The sequence below is a fragment of the Gekko japonicus genome, unplaced genomic scaffold (genome assembly GCF_001447785.1).
Source record: "Gekko japonicus isolate JY-2015 unplaced genomic scaffold, Gekko_japonicus_V1.1 scaffold238, whole genome shotgun sequence".
Taxonomy (NCBI): Eukaryota; Metazoa; Chordata; class Lepidosauria; order Squamata; family Gekkonidae; genus Gekko; species Gekko japonicus.
Window position 1 is genome coordinate 24637 of NW_015161411.1, and position 21143 is coordinate 45779.

At 52.1% G+C, this 21143-nt stretch overlaps 1 protein-coding gene across 1 annotated transcript in view; it reads right to left on the minus strand.

Annotated features, from left to right (window-relative positions):
- The window catches only part of LOC107123559, a 42626-nt gene extending 22176 nt beyond the window's left edge, over positions 1 to 20450 (minus strand). The window contains exons 1-5 of the mRNA XM_015426809.1: positions 20067 to 20450; positions 8500 to 8685; positions 2513 to 2575; positions 2281 to 2400; positions 339 to 418 (exon numbers count right to left, since the gene is read on the minus strand). Of these exons, the coding sequence (XP_015282295.1) occupies positions 339 to 418; positions 2281 to 2400; positions 2513 to 2575; positions 8500 to 8685; positions 20067 to 20142 (525 nt within the window). The 5' untranslated portion in view covers positions 20143 to 20450. The remainder of the gene's footprint in view (positions 1 to 338; positions 419 to 2280; positions 2401 to 2512; positions 2576 to 8499; positions 8686 to 20066) is intronic.
- Between the last annotated feature and the right edge of the window lie 693 nt (positions 20451 to 21143).

The window sequence follows — 21143 nt, forward strand, 5'->3', positions numbered from 1 at the left end:
AGCGGGGGATTCCCCGCCCCCACCTGGGGACTTGCAAGCCTAGTAGTGGGGTGGAAAGCGGCGTTCCCTCTAAGGTGAGTTAGTGTGAGCTAGCTCACAGTGTTTTAGCCTCCGGATCACGCATTTTTGCCTTAGCTCAGGAAGGGATGGCTCCAGAGCAAATTAGTTTACGCAGCAGCCAAACTGCTCACTCACAACTTTAATGCCAGTCGCTCACAAAGTAGAATTTTTGCTCACAGGACTCCACATCTTAGAGGGGAGTGCCTTGAGGAAGAATCAAGATCTGCCCAGCAAACATGATGTTTTGTGTTAGACAATCCTCTGGTGCCACTACTCACCCCAGGCGATGTGTACTTGTTGACCACGAAGGGTCCCAGCCGGAAGTCAAAGAGACACAGGAAGAGGTTGCAGGCCGGCCCTGGAACAGACGTGGCAGGTCAGACGCCCACAGACAGGCAACATGGTGGCAGGAACCCAAGGGAAAGGCGGGGCATAAACAGCCAGACAAAATAAAGTTAATAAAGACCCAAGCAAGGGACAAAATCCTGGACATACGTCAGGGAAAGGTTCCGGGAGGGGCCAGCAGACGTGATCCATTAGACTCATTTTCACACATGCTAAACAAGGCAGTTTCAATCTACTCCAGCAACTGTTTGCGAGTAGATTTTGCCATTCCGCACGGTAAAATCCAGTTGCAAAGTGCTGTGGAAGTGGAAAAAAGAAGAAGAGGAAGAGGAGGAAGAGATTGGATTTATACCCCGCCCTTCACTACCCGAAGGTGTCTCAGAGCAGCTTACAAACTCCTTTCCCTCCCCCTCCCCACAACAGACACCCCCTGTGAGGTAAAAGAAGAAGAAGAAGAGATTGGATTTATACCCCGCCCTTCACTACCCAAAGGTGTCTCAGAGCGGCTGACAAACTCCTTTCCCTTCCCCTCCCCACAACAGGCACCCTGTGAGGTAAAAGAAGAAGAAGATAAGAGATTGGATTTATACCCGGCCCTTCACTACCCAAAGGTGTCTCAGAGTGGCTTACAAACTCCTTTCCCTTCCCCTCCCCACAACAGACACCCCCTGTGAGGTAGCTGAGGCTGAGAGAGCTCTGACAGGAACTGCTCTCTTTTTTTTCTTTTTTCTTTTTTCAAGGACAGCTGTGCCAGAACTATGGCTTGTCCAAGGTCATCCAGCCAGGTGCAAGTGGAGGAGTGGGGAATCAAACCCGGCTGCAGGCTGTGGAAGGTCAGTAGTTCAGCAGTTCGAGACCCGGGTGCCGCAAGACAGAGTGAGCTCCCGTCTCTAGTTCCAGCTCCTGCCAACCTAGCAGTTCGAAAGCAAGAAATTGCAGGTAGATAAATAGGTACCACTTTGGTGGGAAGGTAACAGCGTTCCGTGCGCCTCGGTGTTTAGTCATGCCGGACACATGACCACGGAAACGTCTTCGGACGGCGCTGGCTCTTCGGCTTGGAAACGGAGATGAGCACCGCAACCCTAGAGTCGGATTCAACTGGCTTTCGAGCAAGGGAAACCTTTACCTTTACTTAACCACGACAGCAAACTGGCTCTTGAAAGTGCATTATTTTGTGTGTGTGAAAGCACCAGCTGACGGCACAAAGAATCCCAAATTGGAGTGACCGATAGGAAGCTGAAGAATTTTCCCCACCATGGACAGAAGTCTTCCCAGTTCCCCCTCCCCAACAAAGAGGTTCACATTTGGCAACCGCCTTGGAGCCCCCGACACCCATCTCTATTGCCAAATAAGTGTGCCTGGAAAGGCACTGAAGGATCCTGTTTAACAGCCTGCAGGCATCCACTTACTTCATTCAAAATTTGCATCTCTCCCAATAGGGACCCAAATCAGCTTACACAGTTCCCCTCTCCTGTTCTGTCCTCACAACAACCCTTTGAGGTAGGTTAAGCTGAAAGGCTGGGACTGGCCTGAAGACACCCAAGCAAGCTTCCATGGCAGAGTGGGAATCCGAACCAGGTTTGATGCCCCACTCCTCCACTTGCAGCTGCTGGATGACCTTGGGCAAGCCACAGTTCTGATAAGAGCTGTCCTTGAAAAAGAGCAGCTTCTGTCAGAGCTCTCTCAGCCCCACCCACCTCACAGGGTGTCTGTTGTGGGAAGGGGAAGGGAAAAGAGTTTGTAAGCCGCTCTGAGACACCTTTGGGTAGTGAAGGACGGGGTATAAATCCAATCTCCTTCTCTTCTACTTCTTCTATAATCATCATCACCACCATCATTATCATTAGGGGAAAGGGAGCAACAGAACCAGCTTACCGATCAGCAGCCCAACCTGCCGGCAAGCCATGACCGCCGCAAACACCGTGGCTCGCTCCTGCGACGTGGTGGACCGCGTCAGGTGGCCGAAGATGGACGCCCCCGCTCCTGTCCCCACACCTGTCCGTCCAAGCACAGAGGAGACGGGAAGAGATGGCACCCACACATCCCCCAGTGGCCACCCCTTCCCAGGCCTGCAAAATATGCCTTAGAAGCCGTGCCCGCCTCTTACCCGCCACCAGCCGGCTGCTGAGCACCATCCATTTAGAGCCGTCGACGAAGTACATGAAGTTCCCTGAAAGAGAAGGCAGGGAGATACCTGTTAACATGGTTTACGGTCCTCCTTTCTCCCAGGGCAGATTACACACGATCAGTATGAACATAAAAATCGGGACATCCGATAACCAATGCATAGGGAAGGGCTGTGGCTCAGTGTTGAAGAATCTGCTTGGCATGCAGAAGGTCCCAGGTTCAATCCCTGGCATCTCCAGGGAAAAGGAACAGGCAGGAGGTGATGTCAAAGACCTCAGCCTGAGACCCTAGAGAGCCACTGCCAGTCTGAGTAGAAGAGGGAAGAAGAAGAAATTGGATTGATACCCCGCCCTTCACTACCCAAAGGAGTCTCAGAGCGGCTTACAAACTCCTTCCCCTTCCCCTCCCCACAACTGACACCCTGCGAGGCCGGTGGGGCTGAGAGAGCTCTTTCGAGAACTGCCCTTGAGAGCAATGCTCCCTCTAAGCTGAAGAGTCTTGTGAGCAAAAATCCTACTTTGTGAGCTACCAGCATTAAAGTTGTGAGCGGGCGATTTGGCTACTGCATAGATTAGTTTGCTCTGGAGCCCTCCTTCCTGAGCCGAGACAAAAAATGTGTGCGCCGAAGGCTAAAAACCTGTGAGCTAGCTCACACTAGCTTAGCTTAGAGGGAACACTGCTTGAGAGCTTTTTATCCTCACAGCTTTTTATCCTCCAGCTCACAGATTTTTGTCTTAGCTCAGGAAGGATGGCTCCAGAGCAAGCTAATTCATGCAGTAGCCCAATCGCTCGCTCACAACTTTAATACCAGTATCTCACAAAGTAGAATTTTTGCTCCCAAGACTCCACAGCTTAGAGGGAACATTGCTTGAGAGTACAGCTCTGAAAGAACATGTGACCAGTGTTCCCTCTAAGCTGACTTAGTGTGAGCTAGCCCACAGTTTTTTTAGCCTCTGGGGCTCACGCATATTTGTCTTAGCTCAGGAGGGACGGCTCCAGAGCAAACTAATGTATGCAGCAGCCAAATCGCTCGCTCACAACTTCAATGCCAGTAGCTCAGAAAGTAGAATTTTTGCTCACAAGACCCCACAGTTTAGAGGGAGCATTGTTTGTGACTGACCCAAGGTCATCCAGCAGGTGCATGTGGAGGAGTGGGGAGTCAAGCCCGGTTCTCCCAGATTAGAGTCCGCGGTCCTAACCACTACACCAAACTGACCTCGACAGACCAAGAGTCTGATTTAACATAAAGCAGCTTCATGTGTGCTCTGGGATTTGAGAAGTCTGGACCCACCAGGAAGGAACTGAAGTATTCACAAGACACACTCAGCAGTACGGAAGCCTCATAAATAGGATCCAACCTACAATAAAGCTATAGGCAGCAGTATAGACCACGGTCTCAAACACAGATCCAAGTAAGTGTGTGAACTGTTTTGTACAATGCTGCCCTAGCACCCGCACAAAAAAAGGCCTCAGTTTGGCGTACTTTGTGGAAAGCCAGGAGAGGGGGGTCCTTCCTGAGCTTCTCGGGCAGGCCGTTCCACAAGGTGGGGGCCACCACGGAGAAAGCCCAGGTGCGGGCAGCTGTTGATTTTGCTCATCTGCAGGTTGGGACTAGCTAAGGCAGGCTATCAGGGAAGACTGACGCACTAGTGGTATACCTCTTTGGGTGTGTAATGTACCAATCTCTGCCCGCGTGCAACACAAAGGCTCCACACGGTTAGGCTAAACCTCCGAGCTTCGCTACGAGGAACAAAGGACTAGCAGTGATGGCGAACCTTTTAGAGACCGAGTGCCCAACCTGCGACCCAAAACCCACTTATTTATCGCAAAGTGCCAACACGGCGATTTGACCTGAATACTGATGTCTTACTTTAGAAAAAACAACTCATATATTAACTTAAGATGATCCAAACAAAGTAAGGAAAGCAATCCCAAATGCTTTCATTTACTTAAAATTATTTGGCAGAGAATTCGACACTTTAATGATGGTCTGGGCCTGGCTGAGGCGATGGCACGCGTGCCCACAGAGAGGGCTCTGAGTGCCATCTCTGGCACCCGTGCCATAGGTTTGCCACCACTGGACCTGAGGATCCTAGCCCACACCAATCGGAGATCTAGGCTCCCAGCCGAGAGCCTGTGGAACTCTCGGCCACTGTAAATAGCCAATGACTCGAGTGGGGTGTCTTTTGGGTGTGGGGTTTTCAGGGGATATAAACCGGCCTGTGAGCCGGTAAAAGTTGTCTTGTTCTTACTGAATATAAGTCTTAGAGCTGAAATCACAAAGTATGTCTAAGGACTTTTCAGGGTGGAAGGGAAAAAAAACCTTTCTTTCTTTTATGCACTTGTGTCATGATCCCAGGGGGTCTCCGCCTTCCACCGCCACCACCCTGGACTTATGGTCCCTGTTGAGAAGGCCCCAGGGTACCCTCTCAAGTACATATAAAATGCCCCTTTTACAGCCGAGAACACACAGGCGTGATGGACCCAGGCAGAGAAAACAATTAAACAGAAAGGGTTTATTAAAAACAACACTGGGGCAGGGAAAACAAGGCAAGGCAAGGTGCTTAAAAGGGTATAACAGTGTGAAAAGGCAAAATAAACATAACCTAACTAACTAACGCAGCTACCTGAGCAGAGGTCCATCAGTGGCTATTAGGGACTCTGGGGCAAGTGATGCTCTGTCTTCTTGGTGCCTGGGGGGGGGCAACAGTGGGAGGGCTTCTAGTGTCCCGGCCCCACTCCTGGACCTCCTGATGGCCCCTGTTATTTTCGGCCACTGTGTGACACAGAGAGGAATTTCAGACAGACGATATAATCCAGGAGAGGAATGGTTCCCAAACAGTTTCTGGTCTGTCATTTCAGACAGAACCGTTTCCCTACCGGACTATATTTGTAATTTCAGACACAAACGCTTCTATCCCATTTAGGAAACAGGGCTGAAGCGTTTTACCTGTCAACCACTTCCAAGTAGTCTTCAGTTTCCTCTCCCGGTTCCGATGCGCTTTTTCCCACCGTTTTTCCCCCCCGGCGGCGGTTCCCGGGTTTTTTTTTTTTTTTGAACGTTCGCTTTATAGCGCTATAGCGGTATAACGCACCCCATTGGAATGCCTGGAGTGTTGTGTTATAGCACTATAGCGTTATAGCGCTCTAAAGCGAACGTTAAAAAAAAAAGCTGGAGATTGCCCGCACAGGCGAAAAACGGAGGGGGGAAAGCGGTGCAGTCTGAAATGGCAAACCATTTCAGATCCAGCGCTTTACCGGAAGGGGAAAGCCATGTGTGAAATGGCAACCCTATACCAGTTTACTTCATGGCGGATCAAAAACAACTTCAAAATGGGTTTAAACGGATAATGTGAAATTCCTCAGAGTGTTGGACTGGATGGGCCATTGGCCTGATCCAACATTTGTGTCTCTTATGTACTTCCAGGCCCCCAGCCTGCCTAGCACTCACGCTGAGCCCAGTGGAGATCTCCCTCTCTCCCAGACCAGCCTGTCCCCACGGTGAGACCAGGCCGCAGTGAGAGAGAACGCCCTGTTTTTCCTCAGTTAACGGCTAAGACCGACCCTACTCACACAGTTCAACCGTCTCCTCCCAGAATCTGCCTCTCTGATTGGCTATAGCCCGTTGCTAAGCCTTATGGGGACTGCAGGCTGTCTGCTCACTGCCATGCAGGTCTCTCCTGGGACCAGGCCGCACTAGGCCCTGCTCCCAGTCCTGCACAGATCATGACAGCTTGAATCCCTGATAGGGTGACGAGGGAGTTCGCCTCTAACTAACCAGTGACATTTGGATGTCAGATGCTGGGAAAGACAGAAGGTCAAAGAAGACGGGGACGGCAAAGGATGAGATGGTTAGACAGTGTCATAGATGCAATGAACATGAAGTTGAGCAAACTTCAGAGGACAGCGGAAGACCGGAAGGGCCTGGCGTGATCTGGTCCATGGGGTTGCGAAGAGTCGGACTCGACTGTGCGACTGAACAACAACAACAAGAACAAAGGAGCAACTGGACTCAAACTTCGTTCTGCTAAGGGTTGACAGGTCCTACCTGGCTGCCGGCAGGGGGATCCAGTCTCTTCTCCGGGATCTTCTGGTGCACGCTTCGCCCTCGCCATGATGACGTCACCCGGAAGTGACGTCATCAAATCGGGGACAGCACTCTCGTTTTTGGGCAAAACTCTATGGTTTCCTGCCATCAAAACCATAGAGTTTGCCCAAAAACTAGAGCATCACCACCACCCCCAAAGTTCACGACATGATGAAGTCACTTCTGGGCGATGTCATCACATCTGGGATGCCGCCTGGTGGGAGGAGACGACTGAGAGGTGATACGATAACCCTTTTTTGGTGCAGTGGTCAAGCGCGCGGACTCTAATCTGGGAGAGCTGGGTTTGATTCCCCACTCCTCCACTTGCACCTGGCTGGATGACCTTGGGCAAGCCGTAGTTCTGATAAGAGCTGTCCTTGAAAAAGAGCCGTTTGTCAAGAGCTCTCTCAGCCCCACCTACCTCACAGGGTATCTGTTGTGGGGAGGGGAAGGGAAAGGAGTTTGTAAGCCGCTCTGAGACACCTTTGGGTAGTGAAGGGCGGGGTATAAATCCAATCTCTTCTCTTCTTCTTCTTCAAGTACTTGAAGGGCTGTCATCTAGAGGATGGGTGGAGTTGTTTTCTGTTGCCCCAGAAGATCAGAGCAGAACCAACCGGTTGAAATTAAATCAGAAGAGTTTCTGGTGAGGCATTAGGAAGAACGTCCTGACAGAGCAGTTCCTCAATGTGGAAGAGGCTTCCTCGGGAGGTGGTGGGCTCTCCTTCTTTGGAGGTTTTCAAGCAGAGGCTGGATGGCCATCTGGCAGCAATGCTGATTCTGTGAACCTGGGCAGATCACGGGAGGGAGGGCAGGAAGGGTTGTCCCAGGGCTTAGTTCTTGTGGCCCTTTCTTACATGCCCAGGGAAATGCTGATCACCACTTTGGGGTCAGGCACATAGGCGTAATCTTCGTGGGGGCGGTGGGGCTTCAGCCCCCGCCGAAATTTTCAGGAAGGTGCTCAGCCTCCCCCGGGAGCCACCCTTGCTCCTAGCAAAGCAATGCCTCTGGCCCAGCCCCAGCCCCCCCCCGGGAAATTGGAAAGTCTACACCCTTGGTCAGGCAGCAATTTTTCTCCAGGCTGGGGATCCTGGAGGAGTCTGTTTGTTTGTCATCTTCTGGCTGTGGAACAGTGGTCACTGGAGGTGTGAGGGGGGAGGTATTTGTGAATTTCCTGCATTGTGCAGGGGGGTGGACTAGGTGACCCTGGAGGTCCCTTCCCAATCTATGATTCTATGCCAGCCTCCAGATGGGACTTGGGGAAGCCCCCAGAATCACAGCTCATCTCCAGGCTACAGAGATCAGTCACCTTGGAGGAAATGGATGCTTCGCAGGATGGACTTTATGGCAGGGGTCATTTCCTGCAGGAGAGCACAGGAGCGGAGCTCTGGCAGTAAAGAGCCCCCCACGGCAGTAAAGAGACCCACATGCAACAAGCCCCACCCCCTGCTCCCAGCAGCCCTCAGTCTGAGCAAGAAGCAGCCAGGTAAGTTGCAGAGCCCCCCCTGGCCCTAAACAGTCCAGTGGCACCTTTAAGACCAAGTTTTATTCAGGTACAAGCTCGCCCTCCTCTGTGAGGACAGATCTGCATCTTCCCCCCCCCCAGTGGAGCCTGAGCGGGGGGTGTTTGCTTGTGACACCATTCTGGTGATGTCAGGGGGTGTGGCATATGCAAATACTAATGAGTTATGCTAATGAGCTCCTGCACCTCATTTTCTACTAAATGACCCCTGCTTTATGGCATTGTACCCCACTGAGGTCCCCGTCCTCCCCCTCCCCAAACCTTCAGAAATTTCTCAACCTGGAGCTGACAACCGTACCCCAGCCCTTCCCTATCTAGCCCTATGCCCAGCGATGGTCCCCTCCAAACGTTGTCCACTTACCAGCTATCTGAAACAAGTTGGCAAAGAGGATGATAGTCTTTGTCTGACGGGTGCGGTCCGACCAGTACCCAAAGACCGGCCCTGTGATCAGTCCGGCGAAGCTGAAGGCGGAGATGGCCAGCCCCAGGAAGTAGGCCTCGCTATCAAGTGTCCGCAGGTAAGCCCAGATGGTGGGTAGGATCACCGCTGGGGGGGGGGAGGAAGGGGGGGGGAGAGGAAAAAGGGTCACCCAAAGAAAGGCGATCGTCAAGAGCAGTATCCTTCAGTCTTGTCAAGGAGACTGAGGCGCCTCCACCGCCCTGAAAAGACCCTTCCCCTTGCCCCCCCCCCATTCACAGAGGTCCCAATACAATTCCAAGGTGAAAGCGAAAAACAAAAGCATTTATTCCCTTTCTACTGAATAGCAGGCGTGATTGGATTAGGTGTGATATGTGATATGGAGAAGGGTAGTGAGTGTGGAGAAATCAGCACTGGTAATGAGACAGGAAACCTAGGTCTCCATTCAGTCCAGGAGTATGCATTGTCTTGAAATATACTGGATCAGATCATTGGTCCATCCGGGATCAGTATTGTCTGCTCAGACCGGCAGGGGCATCAGTGTTCCCTCTAAGCTGAGTTAGTGTGAGCTAGCTCACCGTTTTCTAGCCTCGGGCTCACACATTTTTGCCTTAGCTCGGGAAGGGATGGCTCCAGAGCAAACTAATTTATGCAGTAGCCCAATCGCTCACTCACAACTTTAATGCCAGTAGCTCACAAAGTAGGATTTTTGCTCACAAGACTCCACAGCTTAGAGGGAGCATTCCACATCATCTATTACCTGACCCTTTCAACTGGAGATGCCGGGGACTGAATCTGGGACCTTCTGCATGCCAAGCAGAGGCTCCACCACTGAGCCACGGCCCCTCCTACACACTCAGCCTAACCTACCTCACAGGGTTGTTGTGAGAATAAAACAGAGGAATGTTTTGGGACCCCCACTGGGGAGAAAGGCAGGGGCATACATGAAACCAATTCATCAATTAACAGGCCCTTTGCTGCCGGCTAGGGGAGAAAGAGATCCCTTGCCTTCCAAAAACTGTCAAGGCTGTTGGGAACCCCCAGCCCAGGTGAAAGCACAAATGAAAACGGTACCCATACCGATATTATATCTGAGAGAAAGGGGAGCAAAGGCTGTCCTGGGTAGGGTTGCCCACTCCAGGCTGGGAAACACGCCAATGCTCCCTCTAAGCTGTGGAGTCTTGTGAGCAAAAATTCTACTTTGTGAGCTACCGGCATTAAAGTTGTGGGCTAGCGATTGGGCTGCTGCACAAATTAGTTGGCTCTGGAGCCCTCCTTCCTGAGCTAAGACAAACATGGGTGAGCCAGAGGCTAAAAAACTGTGAGCCAGCTCACACTGACTCAGCTTAGAGGGAACACTCCTGCAGTTTTTTTGGGGGGGTCAAGCCAGAAAAGGGCACAGTTGGAGAGGAAAGGTCCTCAGCGGGGTAGAAGGCCGTAGACGCCACCTTCCAAAGCGGCCATTTTCTCCAGGTGAGCGGTCCTCCATTGCCTGGGGATCGGTTGCAATCCCGGGAGATCTCCAGCCGCCACCTGGAGGTTGGCAACCCTGCTCCCGTGGCTGGTGAGTCTTTGTGCCCTTTGAAAAGGGCGTTTGCAGTGGCTGTCCCCTCTCTGGAACCAGTTCCCTGGGGAAGTCCGTGCCCAGCAGGATCTCCCCGCATTCCATAGGGCAGGTAAAGCAGCTTTTTTCCCAGCAGCCTTCGGTTAACATTACGAACTGGCTGCTTTAATTCTCTGAGTAATTTAAGTCAGTGGCTTTTTTAAACTGGTTTCATTGTTTCGTTCATTGCATTTATTAGTATTATATTTTTTTTAATGCTGAAAGCCACCTGGAGTCTCCTGTGGGAAGAGGGTGGGGGAGATATACATTAAATTAAATAATAAATAAAAGCTCAGGCAGGATGCAAAGGAGCAGAAGAAAGGGAGGAGGAGATTGGATTTATACCCCGCCCTTCACTACCCAAAGGAGTCTCAGAGCGGCTTACAAACTCCTTTCCCTTCCCCTCCCCACATAGGCTTCCCAAGTCCTCCTGGGGGGCGGGGAAACCCCCGCCCCAGAGGCCCGTTCCCCGGCGGCGGATCGGGCCCCGGGGGGAACCCCACCCCAGCGTGTGCGTCACCAGGAAGTCACGTTATGACGCCGGGCACGCTGGGGGCGGGGCCACGGTCATCCAAGGGAATACTCTATGGTTTTCCCTTGGATGATCGTGGCCCCGCCCCCAGCATGCCCTGCGTCATAACATCACTTTCTGGTGATGTGTGTGCGGCGTGCGCTTTGCGCGCGCTCCAGCCACAGACCGGGAGTCCCCCGGTAAGTAGTTTTTACGACTTGGCAACCCTGTCCCCACAACAGACACCCTGTGAGGTAGGTGGGGCTGAGAGAGCTCTGACACAAACTGCTCTTTTCAAGGACACCTCTTGTCAGAACTATGGCTTGCCTAAGGGCACCCAGCAGCTGTGAGTGGAGGAGTGGGGAATCAAACCCGGTTCTCCCAGGTGAAAGTCCGTGCCCTTAACCACTACACCAAACTGTAATGTTTGGCCATGGGCTTTTCCTCAGAAGCAAGAAGTCTTCCCAGGCAGTCTACTTCTCCTAAGGAAGGGGAGGGGAGGAAATCCCAGAATCCCACTGTCCCCAAACCTCCTAGTGTTGTTACCCACCAGCAACTAGCATTCAGTGGTATACTGCCTTTGAACATGGAGGTTCCACTCAGTCATGGTGTCTACTGATGGACTGATTGTCTCAAATGCTAAGGCTTATCCTGACCCTCCACTGGCGGGCTTTAGCCTGATAATACTTGAAAGGGCCAAGTGGGCATACCTCCCCGGGGCTCTTTTTGTAGCAGGAACTCCTCTGCATCTTAGGCGACACACCCCTAATGTAGCCAATCCTCCAAAAGCTTACAGTAGGCCCCTGTAAGAAGAACTCTGTAAGCTCTGGGAGGATTGGCTACATTAGGGGTGTGTCGCATAAGATCACAAGGAGCTCGTGCTACAAAAAGAGCCCTCTCTATAAGCCGGTCCTCTCACAAACCACCAAGGCCCCTCCAAGTTATCTCGGTACCCCAAGCCTCCTCCTGTGCTGCTGTGCACAGAAGTAGCTTGGACTAGCCAGAGACAGCACAGGTCCAGGAAGCCCATGGCCTCATGCACCACCGATGGCCGAGAGCATGAAAACCCCTTTGGTCCACCATCCCCCTCTTCCTCGTGCCACCCGAAGTGGTCACCCAGGCGACTTGGTTGGAGAACCATCCCGATGAGCAAGCAGCCTACCAAGCTCCCATCCCTGCATTTATGCCCCCCTCCAAATAGAAGCGGAAAAGTTGTTGCCGGTTGGCCACTGTTGTTGGCTGGTTGGCCTCTCTGCCCTGTTGTTGGCCCTCCAGAGGAGATGGTTGGCCACGGTGTGAGACAGGAGGCTGGACTAGAGGTACTGGTCTGACCCAGCAGGGCTCTTCTGATGTCCTTATGAAGGCCTTGGCCTCTGTGCCCGGTTCTCGGCCCCCCAGAGAAGCTGGTTGGCCACTGTGTGAGAGAGGATGCTGGACTAGAGGGACCACTGGTCTGACCCAGCAGGGCTCTTCTGATGTCCTTATGAAGGCCTTGGCCTCTGTGCCCGGTTCTCGGCCCCCCAGAGAAGCTGGTTGGCCACTGTGTGAGAGAGGATGCTGGACTAGAGGGACCACTGGTCTGACCCAGCAGGGCTCTTCTGATGTCCTTATGAAGGCCTTGGCCTCTGTGCCCGGTTCTCGGCCCCCCAGAGAAGCTGGTTGGCCACTGTGTGAGAGAGGATGCTGGACTAGAGGGACCACTGGTCTGACCCAGCAGGGCTCTTCTGATGTCCTTATGAAGGCCTTGGCCTCTGTGCCCGGTTCTCGGCCCCCCAGAGAAGCTGGTTGGCCACTGTGTGAGAGAGGATGCTGGACTAGAGGGACCACTGGTCTGACCCAGCAGGGCTCTTCTGATGTCCTTATGAAGGCCTTGGCCTCTGTGCCCGGTTCTCGGCCCCCCAGAGAAGCTGGTTGGCCACTGTGTGAGAGAGGATGCTGGACTAGAGGGACCACTGGTCTGACCCAGCAGGGCTCTTCTGATGTCCTTATGAAGGCCTTGGCCTCTGTGCCCGGTTCTCGGCCCCCCAGAGAAGCTGGTTGGCCACTGTGTGAGAGAGGATGCTGGACTAGAGGGACCACTGGTCTGACCCAGCAGGGCTCTTCTGATGTCCTTATGAAGGCCTTGGCCTCTGTGCCCGGTTCTCGGCCCCCCAGAGAAGCTGGTTGGCCACTGTGTGAGAGAGGATGCTGGACTAGAGGGACCACTGGTCTGATCCAGCAGGGCTCTTCTGGTGTTCTTACGAAGGCCTCGGCCTCTCTGCCCTGTTCTCGGCCCTCCAGAGGGACTGGTTGTCCGCTGTGTGAGAGGAGGCTGGACTAGAGGGACCACTGGTCTGATCCAGCAGGGCTCTTCTGGTGTTCTTATGGAGGCCTCGGCATCTATGCCTTGTTGTTGGCCCTGCAGAGAGACTGGTTGGCCACTGTGTGAGAAAGGATGCTGGACTAGATGGACCCTCACTGGTCTGATCCACCAGGGCTCTTCTGATGAGAGAAACAGCCCTGGAGAAGGCTCCTACCCTTGTCCTGCCTTAGCCCCGCCCTCGCTTTCCCTGGCCCCGCCCCAAAATACAGGAGGGAGCACCTGCCTGAACAGCACTAAGCAAGAAATGCTTGGCCGTGCTGGAAAGCCAGACAGGAATGTCCCAGCACCTGCCACAGTGAGCCCGGGCAAGGATGAGCCAGGAGTAGGGCCTGGAGATCTCTCACTATTACAAGTGACATTTTGACATCCTTGGAGAAAATGGCTGTTTTGGAGGATGGACTCTGTGGCATTCTACCCTGCTGAGGTCCCCACCCTCCCCAAATCCCATCTTCCCAACACTCCACCCCCCAAATCTCCAGGTATTTCCCCACCCAGAGCTGGCGACCGTAGTGCAACCCTCCCCGCAGTGAGCCTTCCTTCTCTGTACCGCCGGCTTGTGCCCACCCCTCTCTTTGGACCAGGATGGCCCCAGCAGGGGGTGGCCCCGGATTCAGGTGGCCGCCCCCCCAGGCCAATGGCCCACCAGGACTCTTCCCGGCAGGGCTCTTTTGGTAGAAAAAGCCCAACAGGAACTCATTAGCATAACAGGCCACACCCAACAGCAGAAAAGTATTAGCATGTTAGGCCACACCCCCATGTTACCAGAAGTGTGGTCATCCAGCCACACCCACCTTTCCCTTCTTATTCTGTTTACCTTGTTTGTTGTCAAAACCCAGGGCTTTTTTTGTAGCAGGAACTCCTTTGCATGTTAGGCCACACACCCCTAACGTAGCCAATCCTAATGAGTTTCTGCTGTTGGGTGTGGCCTATTATGCTAATGAGTTCCTGCTGGGCGTGGCCAACTCGGGAGCCAGCCGGAACTCCGTTCCTGTGCGTTCCTGCCCAAAAATAGCCCTGCTTCCCGAAGACCTTAATGGCCAACCCGCCTTTCCCCTCTCGACCTTCAAGCGGTCACTGAGTCGCGAGCAAAGCCGGCAACATTCAGGGACTCCTTCGTAGGCAGCCTATTTTGTGCCAGCGTGAAGCAACCCAGCCCGTGCCCTTTCGCCCACTATCCGACCCCTCCTTCGCTCCTCAGCCTGGAGTTGAGCGAGCGTGCATCCTTCTCCTGACCCTTCCCCGGAAGATGTGGTTACAGAGTCCGCTTGCAGTGTGTAAAATATTAAAGCGGGCGATCTATGAAACCCGGGAGGAAGAATGCCAAGCAAGTGACATGCCAGATAAGGCTTGAGTTTGCCAGGAGTTCAAGGGCACGGGGCACTGCAAGCTGAGGAGGAGGAGGAGAAAGAGATGAAGAATGTTTTGTATTTTGTCTGTGTGTGTGCATGTGTGCGCATGAGTGTGTCTGCACCTGGAAGTCACGTTGACCTCTGGTGACTGACCCCTCCAGGAGGCCTGGAGGATACTCAGAGAGGCAGCTCAATAAAGCCTGCCCCGGCAGAGGTCGATTCGGGGAATCGCCGTTCCCCCGGGTGAGGGGCGGGGGCGGGGCACATGATGAAGCCCCGCCCATTGCTTCCGGCCGCCCCGCTTCCGGCCCTCATTCAGCCAGGAGGAGGCAGTGAATTTCATGTGTTAATCACTCTTTGGGTGAAGAAAGACTTCCTTTTATCCGTTCTAACCCGACCGCTCAGCAATTTCATGGAGTGCCCATGAGTTCTTATATTGTGAGAAAGGGAGAAAAGTACCTCTATCCCTACCTGCTCTATCCCATGCATAATCTTATAAACCTCAGTCATGTCACCCCTCAGTCGTCGTCTCTCCAAGCTAAAGAGCCCTTCGAGTTGCCCTTTTCTGCACTTTTTCCAAAGCTATAATATCCTTTTTAAGGTGTGGTGAGCAGAACTGCACACAGTATTCCAAATGAGGTCGCACCATGGATTTATACAGGGGCACTATGATATTGGCTGATCTGTTTTCAATACCCCTCCTAATAATCCCCAGCATAGCACTTGCCTTTCTACTACAACTCCAAGATCTCTCCCTTGATCAGTCTCTGCCAGTTCAGACCCCATCAATGTGTATTTATATTGAGGATTTTTGGCTCCAATGTGCATCACCTTGCACTTGGCCACATTGAACCCCATTTGCCATGTTGACGCCCACTTGCCCATCCTTGACAGACCTCAGCCTGAGACCCTGGAGAGTCGCTACCCATCTGAGTAGAGAATACTGACTTCGATGGACCGAGGGTCTGATTCAGTTGAAGGCAGCTTCGTATGTTCAAGATGCTACTGGACTCTTGCTCTTTTCTACTGCTACAGACAGACAAACACGGCTACCCAGTGGTAGCAGTGGGCTGTGGCTCAGTGGCAGAGCCTCTGCCTGGCACGCAGAAGGTCCCAGGTTCAATCCCCGGCATCTCCAGTTAAAAGGACCAGGCAGTGGGTGATGGGAAAGACCTCGGCCTGAGACCCTGGAGAGCTTTAAAGAGGGGCTGTGTCTCAGGGGCAGAGTATCTGCTTGGCATGCAGGAGGTCCCAGGTTCAGTCCCCGGCATCTCCAGTTAAAAGGACCAGGCAGAAGGTGATGGGAAAGACCTCCGCCTGAGACCCTGGAGAGCTGTCAAGAGGGGCTGTGGCTCAGTGGAAGAGTATCTGCTTGGCATGCAGGAGGTCCCAGGTTCAGTCCCCGGCATCTCCAGTTAAAAGGACCAGGCAGAAGGTGATGGGAAAGACCTTCCCCTGAGACCCTGGAGAGCTGTAAAGAGGGGCTGGGGCTCAGTGGAAGAGTATCTGCTTGGCATGCAGGAGGTCCCAGGTTCAGTCCCCGGCATCTCCAGTTAAAAGGACCAGGCGGTAGGTGATGTGAAAGACCTCTGCCAGAGACTCTGGAAAGCCACTCCCAGTCTGAGTAGACAAGATTGACCTGGATGGAGCAATGTTCTGATTCAATAAAAGGCAGCTTCATGCGTTCAACTTGCCCAAGGCCAACAAGCAGCATTTGCACATCAAGGATTTCCCACACGCAGCAATTACTGCTACACCACGCCTGTCCTAACCACCGTAAGTCTCACTTATGGAGCTTGATCCCAAACCCGGTTCTCATTTAGGGCTGACTGCCCCCCCTCCAGATTTGTGGGAAAGTTCTGGGGGAGGGGCACTCCTGGCCCAAAGAACAAGTCAGGCCCCAGTGATGCAAGGACACTTCCAGCGACGACCAAGACAGCTCCGCCCAAGCCAACCCGACTCCTGGCAGAAGGGAAGGAGGTGAAGGCAGGATCCAAGTTCCAAGCAGTGTTCCCGCTAAGCTGTGCCTGTGAGCAACTGCTCATTAACCCAGGAATAGAGATGTAAAATTTCTGGAAATTTTGAAGCTCGGAAAAAAAAACCTGTTTTTTTTTTGGGGGGGGGGGTTCTGAAAAAAAGGAAATTTCCGGAAAAATTGAAAAAATGCTACATTAGCATTTCTTTTGTCTTTTCTAGATTGAAAGTCATTCTGTTACTTTAGGAACATACAAATATGACTATGGACATTTTTACTTGGCATGAAATTATCATAACTAGCATATTAAAAATATACTGTATCCAAACAATTATTACAAACAGAATACCCAGCCACATGCAAAAACAAAACTGAAACTTTTTTATTTTCTTCTGACAATCGCACCTCCTAAAGGAAGAAATGCATCTTGTTCTTGCATTGGAGAGTTCAGTTTGTAACCTAGGACTTGCTTGTCCTCAGTGCACAGAAATTAGATCAATCTGATACCATACATATATATTTTATAAATGATTTGGAAAATATTTGACACCTTGTCTTAAAATATTTTATTCATCATGTTAAAATAAAATGTTCCATAATTATTTTTTTTTCTTTTCTTTTTTCAATTTTTCGAAAAAAAACAAAAAGGCTTCAGGAAAAAAAATGGGGAAAAAACAGTTTTTTCCCGGGCCTTCACATCTCTACACAAGAAGCCCTGCTCAGCACGATCTGGAGCTGCACAGGTCTTGTGCGGTGTGTGAACTGGGAGCTACACTCGCGGTTCTTCTGCCAAAACCTGGTAGGGCTCAAGGTCTCAAGCTGTCAAGAGCAACCTGTTTCTCTCTATCAACATTCCAAGCCCTTTACGCTTAAAAGCTCATCTCTTCAGTCTCCGGTTCGCCTCTGGGAAAAGGGAGGGAGGCACCCGTTAACAACGGCTGCTCCACAGTTCAAATCTTGAAAGGTCTCAACAGAATTTATTGAAGATGATTACAAAAGAAAAGTTACTGCTCACTGCACCCTAGCAGTGAGTATCAAACACACGGCATTCACAGCGTTTCCTGCTCCCTGGCCCACAGTAGCCTGGAAAGTAAGGTAAGTTCTCTGCAGAAAGACATCTGATATTAAACTGTCTGTCCCCCACTCAAGGCCAAGTAGCTAATTATTATTTGCAGCTGTGGAGTTCTTAAAGAAAAAGGTCTTCTGCAAAAACAGTTCCCAGGGTTGGAGCTGAAACCACTTAGAGTGGGAGGGCTTCTGGGCGTTCAGGCTCTGCTGGTGGACCTCCTGAGGGCACCTGGGTTCTGGCCACCGTGTGACACAGAGTGTTGGACTGGATGGGCCATTGGCCTGATCCAACATGGCTTCTCTTAGGTTCTTATGTGTCCGGGGCAGTAATGCTCTGTATTCTTGGTGCTTGGGGGGGGGGCAAGAGTGGCAGGGCTTCCGGAGTTCTGGGACCACTGTAGCGACCGGCCTGGGGTGAATAGAACTGTATCCTTCCCTGGTTAAGATTGCCATTTTGGGTCGGTGGGGAGGAATACAAGAGCTCCATAAACCTGGCCAGGACCCCCACACAGTCCCAGAAATCTTTTGGATTCGAAGCCCTGGCAAAGTCACAGTCAAGGTGCCAACAACTGGCCTCCCCCCCCCCCCCCCCCCCACTTTGGCAATCCTAGTTCCCCTGGAGGAAATGGCTGTTTTGGAAAGCAGAGCCTATGCAATACAATACAACAACCTTTATTGGCTTTATGCACTAAGAAATATACAAGACATAAGGAGTACTCCAGTTAACACATAACTCGCTTTTTAGAAGCCAGATATAGAAAAGTTGCCACCATTTCAATAGTTAGAGCTTATCAGCTGTCACTCAAGGGCACTCTCCACCTCCATTTAACCAGGAAACTTCAAAACTAGCTGGGACCTCCTCCTCCACAACAGTTGGGCAGCAGCCCAATGTGGAAAGCACAAATTACTTAAAGACAGATTACACTCAATTATTGCTTAAAGGCATATGCTTCCAATACGATTTATAGGAATATTGCGCATAAAGACTGAAATATAAATCCTATAGGATGACCTACATACATAGCATAATCTCTTTAAGTAATTTGTGTTTTCCACGGTGTATGCAGGCTGTGGAAGGTCGGTAGTTCAGCAGTTCGAGACCCGAGTGTGCCGCATGACGGAGTGAGCTCCCGTCTCTGGTTCCAGCTCCTGCCAACCTAGCAGTTCGAAAGCAAGAAATTGGAAGTAGATAAATAGGTACCACTTCGGTGGGAAGGTAACAGCGTTCCGTGCGCCTCGGTGTTTAGTCATGCCGGCCACATGACCACGGAAACATCTTCGGACAGCGCTGGCTCTTCAGCTTTGAAACGGAGATGAGCACCGCAACCCTAGAGTCGGACTCGACTGGCTTTCGAGCAAGGGAACCTTTACCTTTACCTATCTCAGTGGTCCCATTGTATCCAGTGTTGGTGTAACAAGGGAGCTGGTTGAAAACCCCTGTCCACACAGGGCCAAAGATGTGCACTTGTGTGTATTAAGTTGCTTCCGACTGTTGGCGATCCTGTGAATTAATGACCTCCAAAACATGCTCTTGTTACGAGCCTTGCTCAGGTCGTGCAAGCTGAGGGCCGCGGCTCCCTTGACTCAGTCAATCCATCTCAGGTAGGGTCTTTCTCTTTTTCTCCTACCTTCGACTTTTCCTAGAATTATTGCGCCAAATATATTATTCCCTAATTCAATTACCATTGCATCGCTCATTGACTGTCTCATGTTCTCCGTTCACCCCAGTGTGGTGTGGTGGTTAAGACCGATGGACTCTAATCTGGACAAGCGGGTTTGATTCCGCACTCCTCCACGTGAACCCAGCTGGGTGACCTCGGGTCAGTCACAGCCCTTTCAGAGATCCCTCACCCCAAAAAACAAGTCTAGGTCGCCACCTAGTGGTGCCTAACGCTAAAAGTGCCAGACTGCCAGACCATCTTAGGATCTATACACACTGCCATAATTAATTAAATCCATTTTAGATCCTGCCTCCCACCTTCGCAGCAGGAAAAGCCAAACTATAAAGTAAAACAAAATAAATAGGATGGGTTAACACATACTAAACAGTTTGGTGTGGAGGTGGTTAAGAGCGGCGGACTGTCATCTGGAGAACCGGGTCTGATTCCCCACTCCTCCACATGCAGCCAGCTGGGTGACCTTGGGCCAGTTGCAAGTTCTCTCAAGAGCAGTCCCTGAAAGAGCTCTCTCAGCCCCACCTACCTCAAGAGGGTGTCTGTTGTGGAGAGAGAAAGGGAAGGAGATTGTAAACCACTCTGAGACTCCGAGTGAAGGGCGAGGTACAAATCCAGTCTCTTCTTCTTCCCCCAAGTCCACAACTGAACTGAGACCATTTGCAAAGAGTCAGAGCCATGGTTAGAGTGTCAGACCCTAGCCTATGGGAAATGCAGGTTCAAATCTCCACTATGCCATGGAAGCTGACCGGGTGGTTTCAAGCCAATCACGCACACCCTTCAGCCTGACCTACCTCACAGGGTTGGTATCAAGGTTGAAACAGAGGAGAGGAGAACAACAGAAGCCACTTTGAGGGGGGGGTAGTCTGGACTTAAAATAAGTACACATATTTATTTCCCAAAATGTACCTGCCCACCTTTCTGCCCTCCCAGCTGCCCACGAATGCCCGCTCTGGGCAGGGCACCTACCATACTCGATGCCCCCGGCCAGGAACAGCAGACCGATGGTGAAGGTGGTCAGCTTTTTCTTCCGTTGGCAATCCATGCACCCGGCGTTGGTTTCTCGCCCCCTCCCCCCCCCCCGCAAGGAAAAGGGAGGGCGGGGCCGAAGATCAAAGGCCCGAAGACATCAAAGGCCCGGAGACGTCACTGGGCACGGGCGGCAGCGGCGGGGGGCATCCCTGCGGGCACGGCGGGCACTGGGCGGCGACGCCCGGCCCGCTCTCCTTGCAGCGGCTCTTCGCTCGGCGAGCCGGTGGAACTTTAAGGGCTCTCCGGGGGGCGGGGCCACGCTGGCCGGCAGCCAATGACGGGCGCCTCCCGGCCTCCCGGTGGCCAGCCCTCTGCCTGCTGCTACCTGGCGGCGGGAGAGGCAGAACGCGGGCGTCCAATCAGACCGCGCGCCGCCCTGGGAACGCCCCGCCCCCCTCGCGAAAGGACGACAGAGCAGAGAATCTCCGCCCTGGTCCACTGCGGGGACGCCAGTAGGCGCCTCGGGGCCGAAGGACTGTACAAAACAAATCGCAATCAATCAATCAAAAAATTAAGCCACGGGCGGTCTTTTCTTTTTACGAAAGACAGCCAAATGCGCCCAAATTCCTGTGCGATCTTTCAGGTCCTCGGGGTTGCTTGCCACCCTCCAGGTGAGTAAGTAAACAAAAAAACCACCTTGCTATTGTTTGGCAAACTGCTCAATCATTATTATCACGCATTTATATTATGGTACAAATTACGAAACGCATTCCAAGACAAAGCATGCAAATAAGTGTCCTTCTGAACCAAACTGTCCCTCTTCAATTACTGAATAGCTTGCATAATAATATCGCGGCTGTTTTTCGTTTACTTACAATCTACCCCGTGATCTCACGTTTGTATAACCTCCAGGTGAGGCCTGGAGATCTTCCGGAATCATAACCCATTTTCAGACTACAGGAAATCGGTTCCGGCAGCTTCAGAGCTTAAAGTATTCCATGGGTTCCGAGGTGGAAAAAATCCCTCCCCAAATTTCCCTCCTCCATAGATTCTGACCCCAAATCTCCAGGAATT